General features: G+C 51.9%; 1 protein-coding gene across 2 annotated transcripts in view; it reads right to left on the bottom strand.

Moving 5' to 3' along the window:
• STK10 (serine/threonine kinase 10) overlaps window positions 1–23,193 on the bottom strand; it is a 44,277-nt gene that overhangs the window by 7,558 nt on the left and 13,526 nt on the right. The window contains exons 1-9 of one of the 2 annotated variants that reach the window (XM_065029510.1): window positions 10,961–11,026; window positions 10,624–10,672; window positions 8,150–8,299; window positions 6,698–6,770; window positions 5,789–5,983; window positions 4,789–4,870; window positions 3,950–4,084; window positions 2,657–3,160; window positions 1,241–1,371 (exon numbers count right to left, since the gene is read on the bottom strand). In XM_065029510.1, coding sequence (XP_064885582.1) covers window positions 1,241–1,371; window positions 2,657–3,160; window positions 3,950–4,084; window positions 4,789–4,870; window positions 5,789–5,983; window positions 6,698–6,770; window positions 8,150–8,299; window positions 10,624–10,669 — 1,316 coding nt within the window. In that variant the 5' untranslated portion in view covers window positions 10,670–10,672; window positions 10,961–11,026. Of the gene's footprint in view, window positions 1–1,240; window positions 1,372–2,656; window positions 3,161–3,949; window positions 4,085–4,788; window positions 4,871–5,788; window positions 5,984–6,697; window positions 6,771–8,149; window positions 8,300–10,623; window positions 10,673–10,960; window positions 11,027–23,193 lie in introns of those variants that run through there. The other variant, XM_065029509.1, reaches the window with a different exon arrangement.

Genomic DNA, 23,193 nt, shown 5'->3' with positions numbered 1-23,193 from the left:
CCCTCTCTGGGGGCCCCTGTGGGATAAGCACTTTGGAACGATTTCTTCTTTCAAAACAAACTCGAGCCCCATTAAATCAACTGGCGCAATACGATGTGCTCTGTTCTGATCTCGCCTTCAAATCAATACCTCGGCATGCTCAAAGAGACAGAAAGAAGCCTCTTAAGTGCAAGTCAGGATGCCAGGAGAGTTGATCGCACCTCCTAGCCAGTCCCAAGGGAATAATCACTTCTCCCAAGAGGTATTCAGGGACTTGATGTTTTCTAGCCCAAGCCTCTCTGTCCTTTCCCCACCTCACAGATGGAGCAGGCGCTACTTAAAAATTAAAAAGGAGCCTCTTTTCAGGGATGCCGCCACAGCTGGGAGTGGATCAGGAGAAAGCAGCCGAGCCTGCAAATTCCTTGTGTGCTAGTACGCATGCCCCCTGTGTTTAATTAGGGTTATATGCACTTCTCACACAAAAAATGAGTAGCTAAGGAGCTTATGCATAGATCTGATATTAGGGCCTAGCAATAAGGCTGCTGCAGGGACAGTGCTTGGGGCAGATTATATTCACAGAGTCCTTCAGAGCAGCATAAGAGCGCTTAGAATAGGGCATCAAGCAAAACAATTTGTATTTTAATTGTTTTAAGGGCTTGTTCGTTTCAGTGATGCTACTCATAGTAACGGACCTGGAAACATAAGTTTCCCCTCCCTGAAAATAGGTCACGGAGGTTTGAAAGCTCTAAGATCCACAGAAGAGTCACAAAGGCTTGCACAGGGAGGATACACCCGTGAATATTAAGCGATGCTCAAGGACTTTACAACTCCCTTGGCCTTTCTGTTAATGAAGTCTGAGGAGATACAAGAACAAAAGGAAGAGGAGCATCCCGAGAAGATTTCTGTGCTTATTTCCACTGAGCCAGCACATCTACAGCTCTGGAGACACATTCAGTCATCCTCAGAGGACAGAGCCACAGCACAAGCTTCCCTTGTCACACCCTTGCTGAACATTGTCCCCAAGATGCATCCCTCATTCCTCTGCCTGCAAACAGAGCTCAGTTAACATGGTACAGCAAGCCCTCTGCCAGCCAAGGAAAGGCCAAAAGAAGTGATGTTCACACTGGACAGTTGTCCTGTCCCAGTGGGAGCAAGGCAGAAAATGAAAGGGCTTTAGGTCGCTCCTGGATTTGCTTGTGTAGAAGAAAACCCTGCCCTGGCTTGGCGCCCTGCCCTCCCTCCATCCCAGCAACCCACTTGCCTGAGAAATCTCATCTCTTCATCCTTCTTTTCATCCTCACTGATGATCTTCGAGGTGGTGACGCTCACCTCCACTCCATCCACCACAAACTTGCGGGTGCGTTTCAGCGTCTTCTTGTGCATCCGGGAATCCTGAGTTCGGCAGGGGAGGAAAGCAGGAGGCCATGAAGCAGCTCCCTGGCTCATTGCCTCAGAGCAATTTTGATGCTGTTGTTAATGAAGAACATAAGCAAGGAAACCACAGCAAGCCAAAAATCACCGGCAGATTTGAAGCTGCCATTCACAGCACACAGGCTCTGCTGCCACCATCTGCAGGGTCAGCAGCCTGAGCCTGGCCAAAGGTCCAGGGACTCAGTTTCCTCAGCAAAAAAATAAAGATATGAAAGACTTGAACCATGCAGCCCTACAGGAAAAGCACAATGGTGAAATGAGCAAAGCCATGCCGACCTGGCTGGCTTTGGCTCACAAGCATTCCCAGACTCCAGAAAGCCTTAGCAAAAGCCAAGAAGCCTGGGAGGTCTTTCTGCAAGTCACTGCTGACACAAACCAGGCCAGATGTATGGCAGGTTGGAAAAACTGAGACAGGCACCAGCCCAAATAAACTCTCTCCTTGGCCTAGGTAGAACAACAGAGTGATGAGTAACATATGAAGTTTAGGAAATCCCATTTTGGGTTTCGTACTTGTGTTTGCTCAGATTGCTCATGACTGCACAAGTCAGGTGAGTGGCAGAGTTACCTCACACTTCTTGGGGACCCAAAGTAACTACAAAATGTCAGACTTCCATTAGGTTTCAGTGGCCTGGGACAGCAGGGGATGTGCACCTGCAGCAGCTCCACTGAGAACTTCTCCTCCCTTTGAGGACATGCCACATTCCCATGGCACAGCTTAACCCAGCACCATATGAGCAACTTCCCATAGACAGGGAAATCAAACGACCAAAGGCTTTGCCTGAAGATGGGCTTCTAGCCTCCTTGCTGGCCTTGTGTTTATGTGCAGAGCTCCAAGCTTGGACACTCATATCACAAGCAGCCCTGTGAGCCCTCCTGGCTGTCTCATCCAACACAACTCTGTACTGGGGTGACACCTGCATGGTCTTTAGCATCACGCTCAGGGATTAAAAGCAAGATTCCTGGCCCCTCTGTCTTCATGCAGCTTCTGTTCTCTCCTACTGTACCCATTCCCTGCCTCCAGGCACATGGCAGATGAGGGCCAACCCACTTTCTCCTCCTGTAGTCAAAGAATCAACCCCATCTAGAGTCCAGCATGCTGCGTCCTCAGGAAGGAGTTTAAGGGACATGTGCACAATGAAAGGAAACTGAATTCCAGGGAATTGGATAAAAAGGGAAAAAACCTCAGCACCTTTCAGCACAGGTTTGCTGCCCTTTCTTCTCCACACCCTCTGCCCACCACTCTCACCTTCAGGGAGATGGAGCCGCTCTCCCTGTTGAGGGACAGGTCAGCAGACAGGGAGATGGTGAGGTCCATGCTTTCCGAGGCGGAAGTGCTGCCAGAATCCGAATCCCCTTTGGACCGGCTGCCAGGGAATGGAGCTGTGGGATCCAAGCTCCCGTTGGCAAGCTTCTCCTCTGTGAAGTTCTCCAGGTGGCTGCTCTCCGGTCGCTCCCCGATGCTCTTCCTCTCCTTGCTGCCTGGCCTGGGCTGTGAGATGATGTCTGGCTTTCCCTGAGTGGCCGAGGTGGCAGAGCTGGCAAGGGTTTTTGTGGAGTCGTTGCTCTCCAGTTTGTCATTGTCTCTACTTATCCCTTCATCCAAGACTTTATCGCTCTTTAAATCTGTGGTCTCTTTGCCAGTCCCGACAGGCCCGTTCACTGCCTTGGGCAAGGAGGAGTCTGGAGGCTTCTCCCCATCAAAACTCAGCTGACTCGCCTCAGAGGGGTCCCGCTTGTGCTTACCAGGGGGCTGGAAAGACAATGAGGGGAAAGTGTTTGGCTTTCTACTGCCACTTTAACGCAACTGCAAGAGCTTCAAATCCTCACACTTCAGAGCAAAGTCACTCACAGCTAAAGAGCTATTGGGATGAAGTCTTCCCTTTTAGGACATCCACTTTGGGATTCTTCTATCTTTCTCCAGCTTTGTAGTGCCAAGGACTATGGACACTGGCTGGGAGGAAATGGCACAGTGCGGGAGCTCCAGAGCCCGCAGATTCTTAGAGGCAGCCTAGGAGTCTGCATATTGAACACCTTTTCCCCATGGCTAACTCCACCATGGATTAATCACTGTCCTTTGCCACCGATGAGGGAGGTCGAGGCATGTTTCTCAGCAAAGCTGCCCAGGCAGCCTTCAAATGTCCCTCTCAAAGAGCCCAGCCCAGGGACAGACTTGCCCAGCTCCTTCCTAGGGCTGGAGGTGCCTCACCGCTGCACCACGTGCTGCTGCTGTTGCTTCTACTCCAGCCTGTAGCTGGGCCTACTTTTCACTTTTTTTTTTTGCTGTTTTTCCTTCTTTTTAAAAATTTATTTATTTATTTAAACACTTTCTGCAAGGCCCCCCTGTGAGTCAGCAGCTGGACCACCCACCAGCATCACTGTTTCTCCATGTCCCCGGCAGCCACCAAAAACCAGCCGCTCCCTGACCAAGCAACTGCTTCTCCCTCCACCTGATGGGGCGCAGAATAGCTGTAAAACAGCTTTTTGGAGCCTAGAGAAGCTGCTGGGCTATTTCCCCCAGCACGAGGCCAGGAGTGCTCACCGAGGCAGACTCCGACGAGTCATCGTCTTCTGCTTCATCGCGACTGTCCTCAATCTCTTCCATCACCTCAGCCTTGGCCTCGGCCACCAGCTCACGCAGGGCCCGGTTGCTGGTCACCTTGCTCACAAAGGGATGCTAAAAAGCCAAGCACAATGCACATGTGTGAGGTGGCCAAAAAACGGACATCATGAGTTCACAGCCGAGTGAGTGCACGGGGATGGTGATGGCAAGGACAACTCCTTGCTTTGAAACAACTGCAAAGACCTAAGGACATTGTTCTTGTCAGCATCACCACGCTTAACCCCCTAGATGAATTTACAGATAGGCACTGCACATATGAGGGAGAACACGATGCTGAGGTTAAGCGCCAGCTCTGCACACAGATGCTCAACACACAGTGCTCTGCAAAGCTGCTTTATGTCAACATCTCCCAAACAAAAGCACCAGCTGCATTTAAACAAGGGTGTCTGCAGTCAGTGGGGAAAAGCATTGTACAGGTTTTTGGGATCGCTTTGGAAGGGGACAGGAGGAAAGGAGTTGCATTTAAATCTGGGATGATCAGGTATAATCCAAGCTGGCTGCCACGTTGGCATTTTTAAGCAACAGGCAACATTTCTATTCCAGCTGGTGCTCATAGTGGCTCTGCAGTTTGCTCCAAAGGAAAAAGATTGCTGCTCCTTTTTGGAGCATTTTAGTGGCTGAAAAGTACGATGAACTTCCTAAACAAGACAAAAATCATCTGATACCAGTCTAGGGTTCATCCACACTTGTTTTGTTTCCCCCCCTTAAAGAGAATTGCGATGCACAGACACGGGCGGTTCGCACACTCGCAGACCGACCTCCAGCAGCTGGGCAGCACTGGGCCGCGTCTCTGGGTTCTTGTCCAGCGCTGTCTTCAGGAAGTCTCTGAACTCCAGGGACCTTAAAACACAGTCGTTGGTGAGAAGCTCAGAAGAGGGAAAGGCCTCAAATGCCACAGGGGTCCGCTCAGTCTCTTGGGAGGTCACCATTTCGCTCCCAGCAGGGGAAGCCCGGTGTTCACTTATTCCAAATATTTGTAAGAGAACCAGCAATGTGGCCAAGTGAGGGACTAGATTTTGCCTTACCTGTGATGGCAACAGATGGCAGGACTGAATGCCAGCCACTGTGCCTCACAACCAAGGCACAAAGGTAGGAGAGGACACCAGCAGCCATCCTCCAAAGGGAGCCATGGGTGGAGCTGCTGGTGGACAAGGATGCTCCAGGACCCACCAAAGCAGCTGCGGTGTGAAAGGACCGCTGTGAACATGCAGGAACCCCATAGGAGGGCACCCTCAGCCTGCAAAGCGCAGCTCAGAGATACAGAGCATGTCCCTGATCCAATTCTGGCTTCTGAGTCAGGTCAGAGGAACAGCTCCCACCCTGCCCGCTGGGCTTGTGTGGGGAGCTCCTTCCTGCTACCTGAACCGCTGTAACAGGGCTTGTGACCCCAGCGCTCGCTCAGTAATTTGTTGTTATCACACAGTGGGTTTTGTCATTATTAGAAAAAAGAAAACCAAAACCCCCAAAAAAACCCACCACCACCAACAAAATAAACTACAAAAAACGGACTGGATTTTTTTAAATGTAAAAGAGGCTTTCCAGAATCCACGGTCACAGCGCAGGCAATGCAAAGCATCCTGCCTTCAACCCGCAGTGCTCTCGGGCCCCCCAGCACACAGCTGGGCTAGAACACAGCTAGAATTGACATTAGGTTCTAAAATTAAACAATACCGCTATAAAAGACTATTTTTTCTCTCTTGAAATACTGCATAAGTTGAGAGGCGCACACTCCAGGCTTTGCTGGCCAAAACCCCTCACCATTTGGACGGGCAGCTGAGCGTGGGGGGGTCGGACTTGGCAATCTTCAGCAGGACTCTCATGGGGTTGAGCTCATGGTGGGGCGGCTCGATCTGGGCCATTTCAATCAGCGTGATTCCCAGGGACCAGATGTCCGCCTTGTAGTCGTACGGAGTGTCCTTCATGGTCTCGCACATCACCACCTCCGGGGCCATCCTGCAAGGAGCAGAGCAAGGAGCAGGGACGGTGAGGGAGGACACCAGGTGAGCCCTGCAGCAACAACTGAATGAATGTTTTAAATAATCCACAGCATTGCACAAAAAACTGTCTTTCCTCCCAGCTCTGGGTTTCAGAAGAAGCAGCATCTTTTCCAAGGGCACCAACCCCCTCCCTCTTCTGCAGATCAGCCAAGACAGCCCAGGCAGCCCGTGGAAACCCCCAGGCCATTGACATCTGGCACGGATGTTGCCTCAGACAATAAATTAATCCTTGCCGATTCTGTTCCTTCAGCAAGTCGGGTGATTTAGAGATTGCATTTCTGGAGCAAGGAGTCGTTCTCATGTGCTTGGAGCTGCTTCAAAGCCCACCCCACCCCCTGGGCTGGGGGGAGCAGCGAGCGCACACACGCGAGCACACGTGTGTCCCCCAGTGATCCGAGTCTGGTGGCCTCTCAGCCAGCTCAGGGCACTGTGACACTGGGTAACGCTCTTGCACCACCGAGGCTGCTCACAGCTCCCTTCACGCATGGGACACTCTCACACATGTAGACATTAGCCCAGACCCCTTGTTAGAATCCTCCCACTCACGCTTGGTGATGTGCTACGGTCCAACACATCCCAAAGGCCACCAGCATCTCATTTCTGAGCAAGCCTGATTCTCAGAAAAATGAAGCTCCTCACGAACACAGGATTGCTCACTGCTCACACTCACCAGTAAGGGGTCCCAATGAACGAGTCTCGCTTCTGCAAGGTCTTCGTGTTTTTGGCAGACACTCCAAAGTCAGCTGCAAAGAGCAGTAACGTTAGATGCTGTAGGAAAACTGAAAGACCCTTTTGAATTAGCACACTTGGCTGAAACACAGATTTAAAAGCAAACACACATTTAAGGCAAGAACATGATACGATGTGCTGCTGCCTCTAAACTGAGCATCAGAAATTAAGTTCACTTTTGGACACGCGACAACCAGGGACCTTCCCCTCCCATGTACTATAAGACAGGGGCATAACAAGCCACCCCCCCTGTAATCCAAACCCTACACATCTAGTGGGAAGACAAGATCTTTTCCATAAACAAACAAAAGCAGTTCCATGGCAGATTACTTTCCAGGACCGCTATTTCATAGCAAAAAGCCTCATTTGACACCAGAAACACTGAAGTGCTGTCATATTCTCTCTCTCAGCCCAAAGCACAGCAGCTACTGCGTGATGCCTTTCCCTGAAGCCAACCCAAATCAAATCAAATCTGTAAGACCTGCAGTGGGTACCGAGCCTATTCCAGGTCACTTTGCTCTCTGAGACACCCCTGGTGACATCCAGGTGCCATCCATCTGCACCCCAGGTGCAGGGTGTCCCTAGCTGTGGGTCATCCCTGGCCCAAGCCACCAGAGTATTTCTTATATCAGAGCAGAGCCCATGGTCACAGGAAGATTTCCATCTTCCCAGACTGGCTGGTCTCCATCATCCCAAGTCAAATCCCAAGAATGTCCCACAGCTGCCAGCACACCTCACCAGGGTCCAGAAAGAGATCTGCCCCATTCTGACTGGACCCTACAGACAAAGCTGCCTTCTCATCCCCCAGCAGGCAGGTGGACGCCAATTTAAATCAAGCCCACAGTGAGCTGGCAAAGCAACTCTTTGGCAAAATGTGCCCTGTCACCAGCAGACCTGCTCTGGAGATAAGACAAATTCTTCCAGCTCCCAACCCTGCCAGCTGGCACCTTGCACAGGATGCTCAGCAGGCCAAAAATCATAAAATTGAGTTCAAAGAGGGATTAAAGGAATTCATGAAAGGAAAGTGCATCATGGGCCTCAGCACGGCTGTGGCTCGGGCAGTCTCTGTGCCCGGCTGGGGGCTAAGCACGGCACACAGCTCAGTGGTGGATTTGTCCTGCCATGGAAGAACATGAAGTTTTCCCCCATCTTTTTCTGCCTGAGCTCATCGTCCAGCAGACACGCAGCTGGTGTCCTGCAGGCAGGGCGGAATGGAGCATCCCTCATTCCCCTATACTCGGGCATAGCCGAACACTACAGCCCAGCTCCAGCAGCACAGGGCTATCGCCAGCATCACGTAAACAGTGCCAAAGCAGCACCATCACCCATGGCCACGCTCCCAATGAGCTCGGCCAAGCGAGCACCTGCCGCACTCCCGTGCCGGGCAGCTCACCGAGCTTGATGTCCCCGTCCTGGGTGAGGAGCACGTTGCCCGCTTTCAGGTCACGGTGGATGATCTTTTTGCCATGGAGGTAATGGAGGGCTTCCAACATCTGGCGGCAAATCACTTGAATCTGGGGTTCGGTCAGGCCCCGGTCCAGCTCTGCGGGGAGGGAGAGAACTGTTCAGTCAAGGATTTGAGCGATGCTTCACCTGAGCAGCAGGAAGGCACGGGCTACCCAGCAGACCATTGAAAAACCACTGTCCTAATGTCAAAGCAGTGGGATAGCAATGCAAATCAGCTTGTTAAGGTAATTTATTCCCTAAGTCAGCACTCACAGTCAATGCCTGCCTGCTTGGAGCTGCTGGTTTATAGCTCCATCTCAGGGCTGCCCGGCTGAGGCATCTGGCCCGGGAACAGTGGACGAGGGGGATGAAGAGGGGGACCCAGGCATGCCTGCCAAGTTCCCTGCCACTTTGGGAAATGGGTCCCCACAAACAAGCTGAGTCTTGCCCGGTGTGAGGACGATGCTGCAGAGGCAAGAGAGCTGAACTCAGCTACAGGCAGCAGCAGGGTCAAACACAGGCCTGAACACTCGACAGCTCCATATGCTGCTGGTGCTCACATCCCCTGGGTGTGGGGATGCTGGGCGATCCCTCTGCTGCAGAGATGCAGTGTACCCCCTGTGTATCAGGTGGGACACGCCACCTCCCAAAGCAACGAGCAATAAACTGCTCTCCAGCGTCATCCCTACCCACTGCTCTGACCTGTTTTTTCAGGTAACACCAGATACCAGCATATCAGTTCATACCCCGCTGTCTGTCCCTATTTCTGAAGCTTGTGGGGACACACGACCACCAGCGTGACCTCCCTGCTGAGCTCTGCCCGGCCACCTTCACCACCCCAGATTGCTTTCCAAGGCAACGGCTCTGCAAACCATCAAACTTCCAGATGGTTAGCATCGTCTGAGCTTCCCTCCCTCCCTCCGCAGCCCCTTGCGGCACAGACCCCCCTCCAGCACAGCGGAGCACGCCGGGACCACACCAGCCTTAGCTCCAACCGCCCAAACTGCACGGCCAGGAGGGGGCTGGCGGATGGACCCCAGCAAGTGGGACAGACGCTGCTTCAGAGCCAGGATCTAAGCCGCAGCCCGGGGGATGCAGGGTCAGCCACTTTGTGCCTCCTCCTCTTCCTCACCAAGATCTCCCTTGCTCTGGAGCAATGTGATGATTTTCACTCTCCCTGGAGCATCTGGCAAAAGTGAGGCTTGTGGCGCAGTCAGGCCACAGGTTTTGTTCGAAATATTTCAAAGGCAAATTCCAGTTGCTGGTGGAACAGGCACGTTCAGCAACTCCCAATTTAATAATGCCTGGAGCAATTCTGAGCTCCGACCCACAGCTCCTCCTGCCCCTCGTTCGGGGGGTGACAGCACCACAGCCAGGCCACTTGGTTTTCTAAGCACCACCTTCCCATTCCAGCTCCCACATCCTCCAGAGACCAACTGCCACAGACATGGCCCCACGGACACTCAGGGGGTTTTGTGTCCCTAGGAACAGGGCAGCCCTGCAAAGGTTTTCCAGGGTAAGGCATCATTTCCTCCAGCACTTCAGCAAAGGTAATTTCATCTGCAGTGATTTGGACCAGCTTTAAAAAAAGATCCCTAATGGAGGCATCAGTTTTAGGGGCTGAATCAAAACTGAGAAATTTGCGTCCATGCTTTTCTTGGAAATAAAAGGAAAATGAGGCCTTTAGAAATATCAAAGCCGAAAGGGAGTAATCCCCAGGAACACACGGCTCCGTCCCAAGGGCTCCAGGCAAGAGGACACCAGAACGCTGTGTCTGCCACACAGGGGGGACGTCACCCCCGGCACAGAGGGGCTGTGGCACCAGCTGGGGCTGTTCTGGGGAACACCCACATGCTCCTGGTCCCAGGGGCTCTATATGAAGGGAGGAGTTAAAAACGGGAAGATTCCTGGAATGACTGCAGGCTGCGGTTTATTCAGAGGCTAGTGCTGCTTCACCAAATGACTGATACCATACGGAGAAGTCAGCAAGGAGATCCTGGGAGATTCATCACGACAGACACCCAGATTAAACATCTCAGCCCCGCTGCCGTTCCCGGGAAGCTGTGGGAACGGGATCCCGAGCACCCAGTGCCTCTGGCAGATAAATATTTAAAGCCACCTTTCCCCTCCAGTCAGAGTCTCCCTTCTCTCCAAACCTTGTGATCTGCTGATCCCAGAAACATTTAAATCACAAAAGGACATCAAAGTAGCTCAAGAAACACCCCAGGGCTGCCACACCTTCTGCTCCCAGTATGAAAATAGGCAAACTCATGGGAGAGGAACAGTAGCTGGGGAAGCTGGGGCAGCCAGGTTTGCCATCTGTCCAAAGGCTGCCCCTGAACGTGTGCCAGAAGGCTGGAAATGCCTTGTGGGCATCACCCCAAGCACGGAGAAGAGCCCCGCACCGCGCACCACACTCACCCAGCATGGTGGCATCCACCGCCCCGCCTGGGCAGAACTCAATCATGATCTGGGGAAACAAAGAGAGAGGAATTAAACTCAGGTCTGCGTCTCACTCAGCAAAGCCCACCGGGTAGGGAAGAGGAGACAAAAGCGTTGGGTTTGCTTCCCTGCCTGGCAAAGCTGCCCCTTTACCCCATGCAGGGATGCCGAGGGTTCCCAGGACACAGCCCCAGCACCAACCATCACCCCAGCCCTGGGGCCAGGTCCTGCACACCCATCGCAGCAGCCACCAGGGACGGATGGTCCCCATCACTGCGACACCCCCGGCAGTCGTGCTTGGCCTCGCACCCCATACCTGGACGCCCACCCCGAGCAGCCAGCTTCAGCTCCGGCTTCCCCTCTGTTTACATCTCTTCCCATCGCATTTTGGAGCGAGGGCTGCTCCAGAGACGTGGCCTTGCCAACAGGATGAGATAGCTGTCATAGTTGGGAGCTGACGTAGCCGGGAGAAATCAGGAGTTTCTTTGGCAAATGAGGGCTGGGAAGGGCTGCTGGGTCTTCATTTTTTTTTTAATTCTTGTTTTCCTCCCCTATTGCTCAGTGGTTCATTGCTCTCTTGATTTTGAGCAATTTGAGGGGAAAACATGTCAATAAAGAGGTCAAGTGCATTCATCAGATTGTTGCTGTTTCTCTCCCAGAGATGTGCCCAGAGTCCTGCCAGTCCCCAGCGCTCGCCTGCCCAGCACCCTCTGCCCAGCTCAGCCCCACAGGGTGGGCAGCACCCACGTGGGGGACCCCAGGGCTCAGTGCCAGCCCCAGCTCCCCTTCAGGGCAGATGAGGCTGATCAGATAGACAGATTAAAATTTCAGGCAGCCAGGGGTTACAAGGGACAAGAGACACATCACCTCCCCAACAAGCTTGTCTTCTTGTCGAGGTGACACAGGGCCACATACCGGAGAGGTGAAATGCCAGAGTTTGTTTTGAGGACAGTGACTGAACAAACCAAAGGCAATGTTTACCAGCATGGCTCTCTAAACCCTTCAAGTGGAGGTCATGTCATTAAATGCTGCTCTAAGCACTGCAGCAGGAGCCAAGGGGAGAAGGTTCAAGCTCCCTCCTCCCCACGGTCTAATCCTGCAGCTCCAGGCAAGGAACATCCCACCCTTTTGTCCTGCAGTTCCTACACGTGAACAAGAGAAACACTTATTATCAACCCGGACCACGGTGGAAGACACAACTGCTTTGTTTGGAGGAGAAGGGGGAGCAGATCAGGTGCTGGGAGGCAGCAAGCCTTCAATCACTCAGCAAGAACTGGCCCGGGTTCAAGTGTCGGAGGGGAGACAATGCTGAGAACAGAAACCCAGGCAGGCTGGGCAGCACGATGCAGTCACCGTCGGAGGAAGCTGAGAAGAATAACCAGACGCCAGGGCTGGGGAAGCATTTGAAGCAGGCTGGGGAACAGGCAGATGGAGAGGAGCAACTGGGGAGACACTTGAACCATTCACAAACCAGGAGAACAAATCTGCGCTGGCTTGGAGCTGAGCAGGAGCCTGGCAGGGATGCAGCCAGCGGGGCCAGCAGAGCCCTCGTACAGATGGGCCATGTCAACACACCTTTTCTTGCCTGAGTTTGTACCTTGAACCAGAGTATCAGAAGCTTCACTGGCAAATGGAAAGGCAAGAAGTGCCTCCTGCCACTGTCTCCCCAGGCACAGAGACTCCTGTGCCCAATCATCACCCAAACGCAGCTCTAGGAGACTCATTGCAACCAATTAGTTTTATAGCATTCCTCATCATGTTCATCAGAGCGGACTAACACCACCAGCCCTTCCTGGGGCTCCACAGAGCTCAAAGTGCCAGAAGCAAACCTCAAACAAGCCCAATACCTATGCCAACCTGCCAACAGGGAGGGCCAGGGCTTCCCCTGGCTCTGGGAGGCTGAGGGGACACATGGGGCTCTGTGGGCACAGCCAGCCTGGTGACGGCACCTCCGCACACTGGTACCACGATCCTTCCCTGCCAAACCATCCAACCTGCCGCTAGCCCAGACCAGCCAAGAGCGAGCAACCGCATTAGCCGAGCCCATGGCACAGGGTTTGCAGCAGCTGCAGAAGGACAGGGCAGACCTGATGCCCAGTAAATCCAAGTATCACATCTTTGCACTGCTCTGGGGTTTTGTTCATCTCACACAAACAATCTCTCCCTGCTCCTGCCGACCCAGGTGCCTCAGGAACTCACCTGCCTAAAGAGTCGGGGGGTTTCCAGGTTCAAGCAACAGCCTCCCTTCTGTTCACTCAATAGAAAAGGCCTGATAAGAAGCTCATCTGTGCTACCACGCTCAGCTTTGAATCTAAACAGTCTCAAAACTTCCAACAATCCAGCCCGAATCAGCTGCTAACACGGCCTCTGCCAGGTGACCTGGCTGCTTTCAGTGCTAATGTTCAGCAAGCAGCTTTATAGCTTTTGCTTCTGTATGTCCCAACTAAATGAAGTCCCCTGGCATCTCACACAGCTTCTCTTACACAGGCTCCAGATGGAAGAACTCAGTTTTAATTTGGGGGGGAGAAACAGCCACCCGCTTGGCAGAGCCCCCAGGAGCCCAATGTGCTGGGTGTGTGTCCCCTCAGGCAGATGCCATGCTGAGGTTTCCTACCAGGGACGCAGCTGGCACAGCCAAAATGTGCTCTGGTCACACACATTGAGCTTTTAAACGGGGAAGGGCCAAGCACAACGTACCCTGCTCTGTGTCGTGTGGGATGAATTTTCCTCTCATGAAGTCTCATTTGGGTTCGTAGTCTAGGAATGGGAAATTAGGGAAATGAGTCCATCTGAAACAGCATGACCGTGTATGTTTATGCAGGCACAGCAGGCTGCAAGCCAGGCACTGGGAATATGGGAAATATGGAAAACAAAAATATGCATTTTCAGCAAGGGCAGAGATGCCAAAAAATAATTATGGGTGTGGCCAGATAGTCTGAACATCCAAAAACCTAATGGGCTCATTTCAGCCCAGAAAACCTGATTTAAACAAACGCAACTGGCAATCCCACAGCTCATACACCACACACGCTTCCTTCCAGGAGCAGGGCCAGCCTGAAAAATGTTTTAACACTGAAGCAGGTGGGAAGACGGGCCCGCTGGCAGCAGCACCCGCTCTCGGTGTGAGCTGGGGGTGCAGGGGCTGGCGGGAGCGGAGGCTGCGCAGGCACCTCCTGGACCTGCAGCGGGGACCGTGGGACAGGCTGGTGGGCACTGACACCCTGGGACAGGCAGCCTGTTGCTCCTGCAATGAGGATCAGGTTGGGAGGATCCTGGAAGAAAAGTGCTGACAAGAGCCTGTGCATCTGTGCAGCCAGGAGTCTGTGATGTACCCAAGGATGCAAAGAGTTTAACTCTTTGCTTAGGACTGTTTCCACGTGCTTTGATGTACAGGCTGACTACACCTTCACTGAGGTGTCCTCAGGCCGCAGCTGGAGCAGTCACCGCTCTAGCGACTGTGCTGATCTTGGCGCTGTATTTCACCTCCCCACACCACACTGGGCTGTGCGGTGCTCGGCTGCCCACAGCAACCCCCCTGCAAGAGCTGGGACCCGGCACAGGGCTCACTGCAGAGCCGCAGCAGCACTGCAGAACACAGATTGCACACATCTGGTCCCAAAAAAGCCCCTGTGGTCTTATGAGACACAGATACAAGACCCATGGGGGTCTCTGCCCCAATGCTGACATCCTGAAAGTGGCTCCCTCGCACTAATTAGAGCCGGGGGGAGCACCCACACCTCCTCCTCCTCCTCCCAGCCAGGGTGTGCATTGAGCAGCCTGGAGCAGTGCTGGAGCAAACATCCTGTTTGTAACGATTTCCTCAGCACAAGAAACCCAGGGACTTCCTCACCAAAGGCCGCCCAGCCCCGCTGGGCTGCGGGGGGACACGCAGCAGCAGCACCTCCTCAAAACTGCTGTAAATCCCAGGCATTATGCACTACTGGCATTTTAGTTTTCAGTCCACAAGCAGCTGCCACTACACCTTGCAGGCTCGTGCAAAACTCACTTTTAGCTCCCGTTAGCTATCTGAGCAACACGACCGACGGACGCTGCCTCCCAGCACGGCCAGAGCTCCCCGGTCTCAGCTCCAACGCCACGGCCAAGAAACGCAGGCACGGCGCTGGGCTGTGTGCTGCTCGACGGGGACGCACGAGCTGCACGCACAGGAACACATTTGGGCAGCGGATTTATAGACAGAGAATGGAATCCACTGTCACTACTGCTCAAGCCTTCATACCAAACTTTTAGCACTACTATTTAACAAAACGGGCCCTTTTCTCTTATACCATTAGTGAAACAGCATGAAGACGTCTGCATGCAGAAGCCACATAATCCTTCCCTTTCAAGAATCTTTCGCACGAGCAGAATTAAATTTAGACTTAAATTTGAAAGTGAAAGTCCACTAAAATTAAAAGGCTTTGCTGGTGACCTTGATTCTTCCCATGGCTCATCCTAATCCTGCCTCTAGGCACCGCACGCTGTGTCCTGAGTGGGAGCAGGGCACGCAGAGATGCTGGGGCCCTTTTTTGGACTGCTCGAGTAATAAGTGACTGCCTGGGAGGAGAAGCAGCAGGGTCCAATGAGCCTGGGGTTGCCCAGGAGAATATGTACAATACAGCTACGGTTAAACTAAATGCTCTTAAAGATGCAGGACTAAGTTGTACCTGAGCGAGGGGGTACCACACATTATTAAAAAAGCATTATACATCTCTGCAGCTCAAGACAACCAATTGGACACTGCACCAGGAGAATCCCTCCAGCACTGTACACCAGGTGAGGGCTGGACAGACACCAACCCAGAAAACAAACCTAGGATGGATTAAAGCCCAGTGCAGATTCTAGATCTGATAAACCAGAGCGGCATCTCCTGCCCAGGTACCAAAGTCCTCCCAGGTAGGACTGAGAGCCTGCTCGCTCCTCCCATCCTGCCCCTTGGGTGTGTTTGAACTCCCAGAATGTTCTACAACATGAAAAAAAAAAAAAAAAAGGAATAAAAAAAGCTTATCTTGAAGGGTATTTTTACCAAACACGGCACAGTCGCCAAGGGTGGAACAGCTGTTTGTCCCTGAACTGAGGTTCGCAATTGAAGCCCAATTAAGAGGACGCACCCTCAGCTCGGCGTTACTCACCCCATTGGCATGTCAGAGGGCAGAGGCCCATGAACTGTTCCCTCCGCAGCAGCGCTGCAGAAATGCCTCTTCCAGTCAGAAAGGGAGAAAAAAATCAGGCCATCAGCTGGGAAAGCGGGGGGCAGCTCATCCCGGTGGTGGGGGCCTGGGCAGCCCGGCATTTCCCATGGGTGCAGCTGGCTGCACAAGGAGACCCCCAGGTCTCTTTAGGATGGGGGAGCCCTTGTCGCTCCCAGGTCACTGGAGGTGGTGTGTGCCTGCGGGCTCTTCCTGTGGCTTTGCTGTCATTGCAGTTGCATGTTGAATAGCCCAGCTGCTTTGGTGTCAGTGGCGCTCCAGAACTCCCAGGCTGCTACTGCATGGGTGCACAGCACGCTGTGCTGTAACCACCCAGCCAGCTCCCTTCCCACATGAGCATCAGCACCAGTGGGCATGGAGGTGTCCCTGTCTGCCCCCAGATCTGCCCTCCTGGCACAGAAAATGCTTCAAAATTGAAGTACTTCAGTAATCTCCTCATCTGCAGCAGCAGGTTTCATTTTGTTTGTTTAAGCGGCTGCCTGCCACCAGGGAGAAGGTAACGCACAGCATCCTGTGGCCATGGCAGCCTCATCGCCCATGCACAGCCTCTGCCACTTCCATGGGGCAACTCGGAGGTGTCCTTGTCGCCTACAGCAGAGAGCAGCCTCTGGCACAGCCACCAGCTCTCCCGCCTTGTATTGGCACAGAGGGAATGGGGAGATAAGGAAAGTACATTTGGTAAACGGTGCTCCATTTATATACTGAGCTGGTGAAGGGAAATGCTTTCCAGGTTGCTTCCTTGCCAGACATCGCACATGTTCCACCTCATCTCTCTCCAGGATGCTGAGTTGGCACAAAGCTCCCAAGGTGGATGCTACTATTAGCAAAGATCGTTTCCAGCTTGGTTTTCTCCAAGTTTGAGCAGCATACAGAGAAGGAGCAGGGTGTCCCTTGGGCGCGCTCGCCGTCACCGGTTTCGGTCCTTCCCCATGCAGAGCTGCCATTGCAGAGAGGAGGACGGCAGGGCCTTGGGTCACTTGGTTTGTTCAGCCTGGAGAAAAGGAGACTAAGGGGAGCTGCCATTGCGGTTACAGCTTCCTTGCAAGGGGAGGAGGAAGGGCAGACACTGAACTCTTGTCTTTAGTGACCAGTGACAGAACCCATAATACACATGCCACGAGAACTAAAGAACAGCGGCAACAGCCACTTCTGTTCACAAACTCTGCATTTTGCTGTAGCACCAAAAGGACTTGGACAAGGTCAGGAGCATCTGGAGGGGGTGCAAGACCCACACAAAACCCACAGAGGGTACGTCCCCAGTCCAGAAATGCTGGCTGCAGTGAACACGAAGCGGAGCACAAAGAACCCAGACAGCTATTTGCCCCAAATCCCCTCAGCCACCCCCTGCAGCCCCATCCCCTGTCCCTCCAAGCCCATCATGATCCCTGGTTTGATGGACCGAGCCCATCTTCATGGCTCCAGCAAAGACTCTGGACACATTTCCACTTCCAAGGACTAAGAAAAGGGCTTCAGCTTCCAAGTGACATAAACCCCACAGGACAAAACCGTTCCTTGCTCGTGGAAAGAACATAGTGATATATTTAGGCACAGAAACCACATTTAGTCACGGTCAAGGGGCATGTCCTTTACTCTGTCTGTTTGACATCTGAACCCAAGTTTTGGCGTTAGCTGTGAAGCCAACGAGCGATGCCGGATCAGCGCTCCCAGGAGCAGCTCCCCACTTCCCCTCATAGCACATGCAGGACTGCCGGGGCTGGTTTTGGGGAGCATCACCTTAGTTTTTAAATACCCTTTGGTCAGATCTACTCTTCCCTTTAAAATCAAGGGCCGTGCTGACCGGTCACGTTGTATTTGCAAGAGTGTCGAGTGTCCCCGTTGTCTCGGCCAGCCTGCCCTGCTCCGACTGAAGTCCAAGGATTAAGCTGACAGAGCAGAGGGAGGAGGTGAATCACATTCCTACACCCACTTAACCTGGCACTTTCCTCACCACCCTCCTGCCCAGCGCTTTCACCCAACACATGCCAGAGGGCTGGAAGAAAGCAAGGAACACATTATGCCAGCATCGCTTATAAACCAGACGGGCTGATCGAAAGCAAGGCTGAGCTGCTCCAGCTATGTGAGACAGGACAAGCCCCTCCAGCAGCCCGCTGTGCACCGAGGATGCACACCAGCCGTCCCAACCTCATCTCCAGAGCCCCACAAGGCCAGCGTGCCACCAAAACAAAGGGGACAAACACCCCGAGAACCACCAGCACCCGCAAAATCCAGTGGCTCTGCGCCCCCCTCCGGCTGCCACTGGCCCTCAGCACACACTGCAGAGGCCATAAAACAATGCAGAAGCCACCAAAAGCCGCTTTGCTGCCACAGTGGAGCACAAATGTCAATGGCTTGTCTGACATGGCAAGTATGCTGTAGGTGGAAGCAAAATAATTAGCTCTCTGTAAGAGAGCGCTCCAAGCTTGCCAATTTTTCCTTACAGACAAGGGCACTATTCAGAGACTTTAAATGTAATAAACCTTTTCTCCTCCCTTTTCTGAACAAAATAACCTACAGAGAAAAATATTTGAAATTAGGGAAAAAAAAACAAGTTTGTCTCCATGAGCAGTGAGGGAATGAAGATGCAGGACAGTGCATGAGAAACCCAAGGCCTATGGCGTTTCGGAGCAGCAAGGTTGTATTGAAAACAAAGTTGGTATCACTGCATGCTGCTCTCAAAATGCAGAGCTCCCTGCCTGTCACAGGGTGACCAAGCATGAGATTTTTCACATCTAAATCATTCTGAGATGACAAAATATTTCCTTGAACTACCCCCCCCACAGTTTGGCACAAGTATTCCCATTCCTACTGAAAATTTGGCAGAACAAATCAAAACTCCTCTCAGGCTAACCAAATGGTTTTGATGCCGCAAAAAGCAACTTCTGCCTTGCTAGAATCACGCAGGGCATCGAGTTTCTTTTAACGAACAAGGGTTGATAGCCAACCCCTTTGAATTGACCATCCTAACCTGCTGAGCTGTCTCCCAGAGGGATGAGAATCCAGGAACACCCATGGCCAGCAAATGTAGACGGGTAGGAGATGCAGAGCAGAGAGGATCAGAGCTATAAGAAACAGAAAAACACCCAGGGAATGGCTCTCTGTCCAGGCATAGGGCAGAGCCTTTGCTGCTCTGAGCGCTGTGACTGTGAACCCCCTTTTCTCACCAAGTTAATTGGCGTTTAGAGGCCACTCAGTCCACCAAGAGCATTTGTTACTGGATGGGCAGCAAAATGCAGAAAATCTTTTCAAATCTAAATAGCTTCTTCAGTAGGAAGACTTAGCAAACTCAAGCGCCCCAAGTTCGTGCCATTATCTAAAAGAGATGATGCATGTCAGAAGGGCAGAACTCATCGTGAGGGCTGGAGTTTGACCCAGGACAAGTTTCCTGATGTCATTTATTAACACAGCCTCGAATCCTTGTCTGGCCAGGACAACGACTCCTTGAAGGGGTTGTAAAGGACTTTACAAGTTTTCCACTCCTGCCCAGCATCTCCCTAGAAACAATTCTTTGTTCTGATTATCTCCAGATTCACAACACAAGGTACCTGGATCCATCCCACAAGACAAGAGTAGCGCAATTTAACTGTTTCAGTGAGGACTTTGAAGTCAATGGAAACCACCACCCCAAGCCATAAGGTCTGCAAAAGACCATCCCTTCCTCCCAAATGACAACTTTCAGGCTATATCTAAAATAAAGAAGTGTGAAACTGCAATCTGCCTCTTGTTTCAGAGCACAGGCTGAAGCTAGGCTTCAAGGCACTGTCTCCTATGCACAGGTAGTTCATAAATATTCATTTATATGCAGACATTGTTCCTTAGCATTTCCCTTGGTAAGTCAGCCCAGTGGGAACATGGCTTATTGTGATTCATCTGTAAACAAAATTTTAAAGTGCTTTGAAAACTGATTTGCCTATGGGCTTCTTGTCTGCTGCCTTCTTTTCATAAAACTACAGCCTTATGGTTATAACCTTGGACTGGGATTCAGCACATAAGACTCATTCCCAAGTACTATGTACCTGCTGGGTAAACTTTAGGCAAATTCTTGTCTGTGACTCAGCTCCCCCTTCTAATAACTGGGATAATCACACCAGGTCTCTTTTCTAAAAGCGTTCCATGGTGTATAGATGACAAGGGTATGTAATCACAAGGCATTATTATTGCTTCAATAGCCTTTTCTTGCAATGTTATCCTGTATAAAGGATGGTAGACAAAGGCTTCTATTCTAGCTTGTGTTGTCATGTTGCTGCCTGTACAAGTGCACTTGAACTTGGCTGAGCTGTGGTGACTTGCCTTCCACATAAGTCATTCTGGGTGCTTGATCAAAATCACTCTGTTTCCATCCCTGCTTTAAGGGAAAGCCCCAGTTTTACCCAGAACAGGATTTCCAGCGACTTGCCAGGAGTGTGAATGCTAAAGCTCACGTTCACAAGACAGAGCAGATACGTTGGTCCCAGGCACCTGCTGCCCAGCTTTACAGCAGAGAGGAGGCCAGAAAAACGCCTTAGACCTCCAGAAGTGCTCACCCACTCAGGTCACTTATGGTACTCTGAACAGCAAATTGCTTGACCCTGGAAAACCAGGGAAGTATCAGAAAACAAACAAACAAACACTGAGCTGCATTGCTTCTCCCAGTTCTCAGCCCTGGATGTGCATCCAGCTGACCCTAAGGACAAGGAGGGGATGCAGGGATGTCCCTGCCGCGCTCCCAGGCTCCTGGGGCACAGCGATGCCCGTGCCTGGTGTGCACAGACGTCTGCTCACGTCGGCTCCTTGTCTACCCACCCTGCAGAAGTCACTGGGGTTGTTTTGCAGTTCTGCCCAAATCGTAGCCTGGTAGGAATCTAGAAACCGGTCCAGCAAACACCCCCCCCCAGGCCGGTTTGCCCAGCAGGGCTTATTGTGCAGCAGCTTGCGGGTACCAGAGCATGGGGACTCTCGGGGTGCAGCCAAATCTGGCATGGGTTTCAGTTTCTGCAGTTTTGGGGAAGGAGGAAGAGGAAGCAAAGGCTTGCTCCTCTAGGAGGCTGGCCAGCTGTTAACAAAGCTTCCAGGTTTGAGATCACTTTGTTTTTCCAGGTCTCTTCTCCGCTATGTGCACAGTTCAACGCTTGCGAGCTGCAAACAACTGCTCAAGCAGTTTTGGGAGGGTTGTTTGGTACAAAGCGTCAGGAAAACAAGGCCAAGCAGGAAGGGCCAGTTTAGACTGCAGGTCTCCTGCCAAGTGACATTGTACAGGCACACGAATAGCCCTCGGATTCCTCGGGGACGGATGACTGAGAAGCCTGGAGAGCCCAATCTGGTCCAGCATTCGTGTGAACGGGTCCCCAAGGGCATCCAGCCAGGACTGCTCACCCTGCGAGACTTCCCTGCAAGCTGCAATGACCTCCCTTTGCTAAGGAAAACTTCAGGGAATCTGACACTGTTATCAGCTTGCTTTTTTGTTTGTTTTAAACAAAAGGTATTTCCAACTTGAGAGAATTAAAAGCTGCAGATGCTTCACATAGCCCAGCAGCCAAGTGCATGGGATAACAAACATTTCTTTATGATACAGGATTTTCAAGAATGCCCAAATCTCCAGTCAACATCCATATCAAAGGGGTAGCAATCCAAAAAGTCCCCGGCTAAACAGGTCAGGGCCTGCCCACAGAAAATGCAAAACGCTTTTTTAAGGGAAGTACAAAGACCAGCCACAGAGCTGGTGTCTCTCTGCAAGCCGTACGAGTTCGTACCCACGCAGCGGGCCAGCGAGAAGAAACTTTAAGTTGATTAAATTAACCATCCCCGAAACGCTCCGGCAAGGCAGCGTTACCTGCACGGTACAGCGATTTTTGCTTTGATCTCCAGGAAACATCTGTTTATTCAAAAGCCCGTTTGCTATAGCAACCATGGTTTGTAGCAAAGGAGGGGGAAGAGAATTCCCCTGCGCTTCGCTTGAAAAGTTGTACCACTGCTGGCAGAGTCCTGTGGTTAAATAACTGGGGCCAAATAACATTTCGACTAGTTTCCAGAGAACCCTACAGACTCAATGCTGGAGCATCTCGGCAGGTCCTGCAGGAGGGAGCCCAGGATCCCTGTCCTGCTCTGGAGATCGTCTGCTGGGGCGTGTTGGGCTGTCCAGCGGAGATGCCACCATCCCCTGGGGCAGAAACCGCCCGCAGGAAAGCTGGAACCCATCACTGCAACGAGACACCCCTCCCCGCTCCTCCATCTGTGAGAGCAGACGCTCAGAAGCAGCAGAGATATTCAGAAGCAGGACATCGAGAGTTCCTCCCTTCCTCTGAGGTCTCGGTCTTTTTGTGTTGTTTGAAAGGGGAAAAAACCCCACCACACAGCCCTCAAGAGGGACACAACAAGAGCCCTGTTGTTTTTCCTTCCCACGTACTAAAAATTATCAGTGCAAATTAAGCACCATTAAGCATTCAAAACTCTTATCTTGGTCACAAAATAGCTTTAAGAAGTCGGTTTTTAAAGTTGCCTGTATATTGGGTGAGGGGGTTTGACTTTGTGTTTTCAAGTCCTACATCGCACTTCAGAAAGAAAGACTTTAAAATGTGACCCAGCCGCAAGGACTCAAACCAGACCTTTTCTTATTCTCTTTTTTAATAGCATGAGATTCTCAGCTTTCATTTGGTGCCCCCGTTTCCAGCAACTGGGATTTATGCAAAAGAACATCAAATGCCACAGGGCTCATAATAAAACTAAAATCACAAAAGAAGATCACGAAAGCTGCCACCACTGCAGCTTTGCAAGCCTCCCTGGGCTGTTTTCAACCAGCACAAGACTGTTTGGTCTCTGCAGAGAAAAGGAGATAGGGGAAGAAAATGGCACAAGATGGCTGGGGAGGGCACAGCATCTCTGCGGTGTATTTATATGCCAAGGAAATTCATGCTGGGTGCTGTCATCTCCCCAGTGATATTCCTGGGGACACACTGGGCTCCTCCAAGCCTTGCCCATGGTTTGCAGCGAGCTTCTGCTCTGCCATGCACAAGAACTGGGGTTCTCCTCCTCCAGCTTGATGCTGATCAGGTACAAAAGCAAGAGGAGTTTGCTGGTTTAAGCTTTCATTTTAGTGTTACGGATTTCAAGCAGCTGCTGTAGGATAAGCCACTTCCCTTTGCACAGAAAGCTTTTTTTGCCCTGTAAATATCGCATGTCACATTCTGGTTACTGATGCGCAAAGCCAGACCCCGGCAGAGAGGAGCTACGAGGACCTAACGCAGCTCGGGGGGATGAGGAAGCAGCCGCCACCAAAGGGCAGGTTTCCGCACATATTTTCCTTTTTAGTTCAAGAGGCAAAGAACAGTCAACAGACCGATTTAGCAAGAGCCCTTCTCAGCGCTGAGCC

Source organism: Columba livia, chromosome 14 (genome assembly GCF_036013475.1).
Source record: "Columba livia isolate bColLiv1 breed racing homer chromosome 14, bColLiv1.pat.W.v2, whole genome shotgun sequence".
Taxonomy (NCBI): domain Eukaryota; kingdom Metazoa; phylum Chordata; class Aves; order Columbiformes; family Columbidae; genus Columba; species Columba livia.
This window is presented reverse-complemented; position numbering and strand designations above follow the sequence as displayed.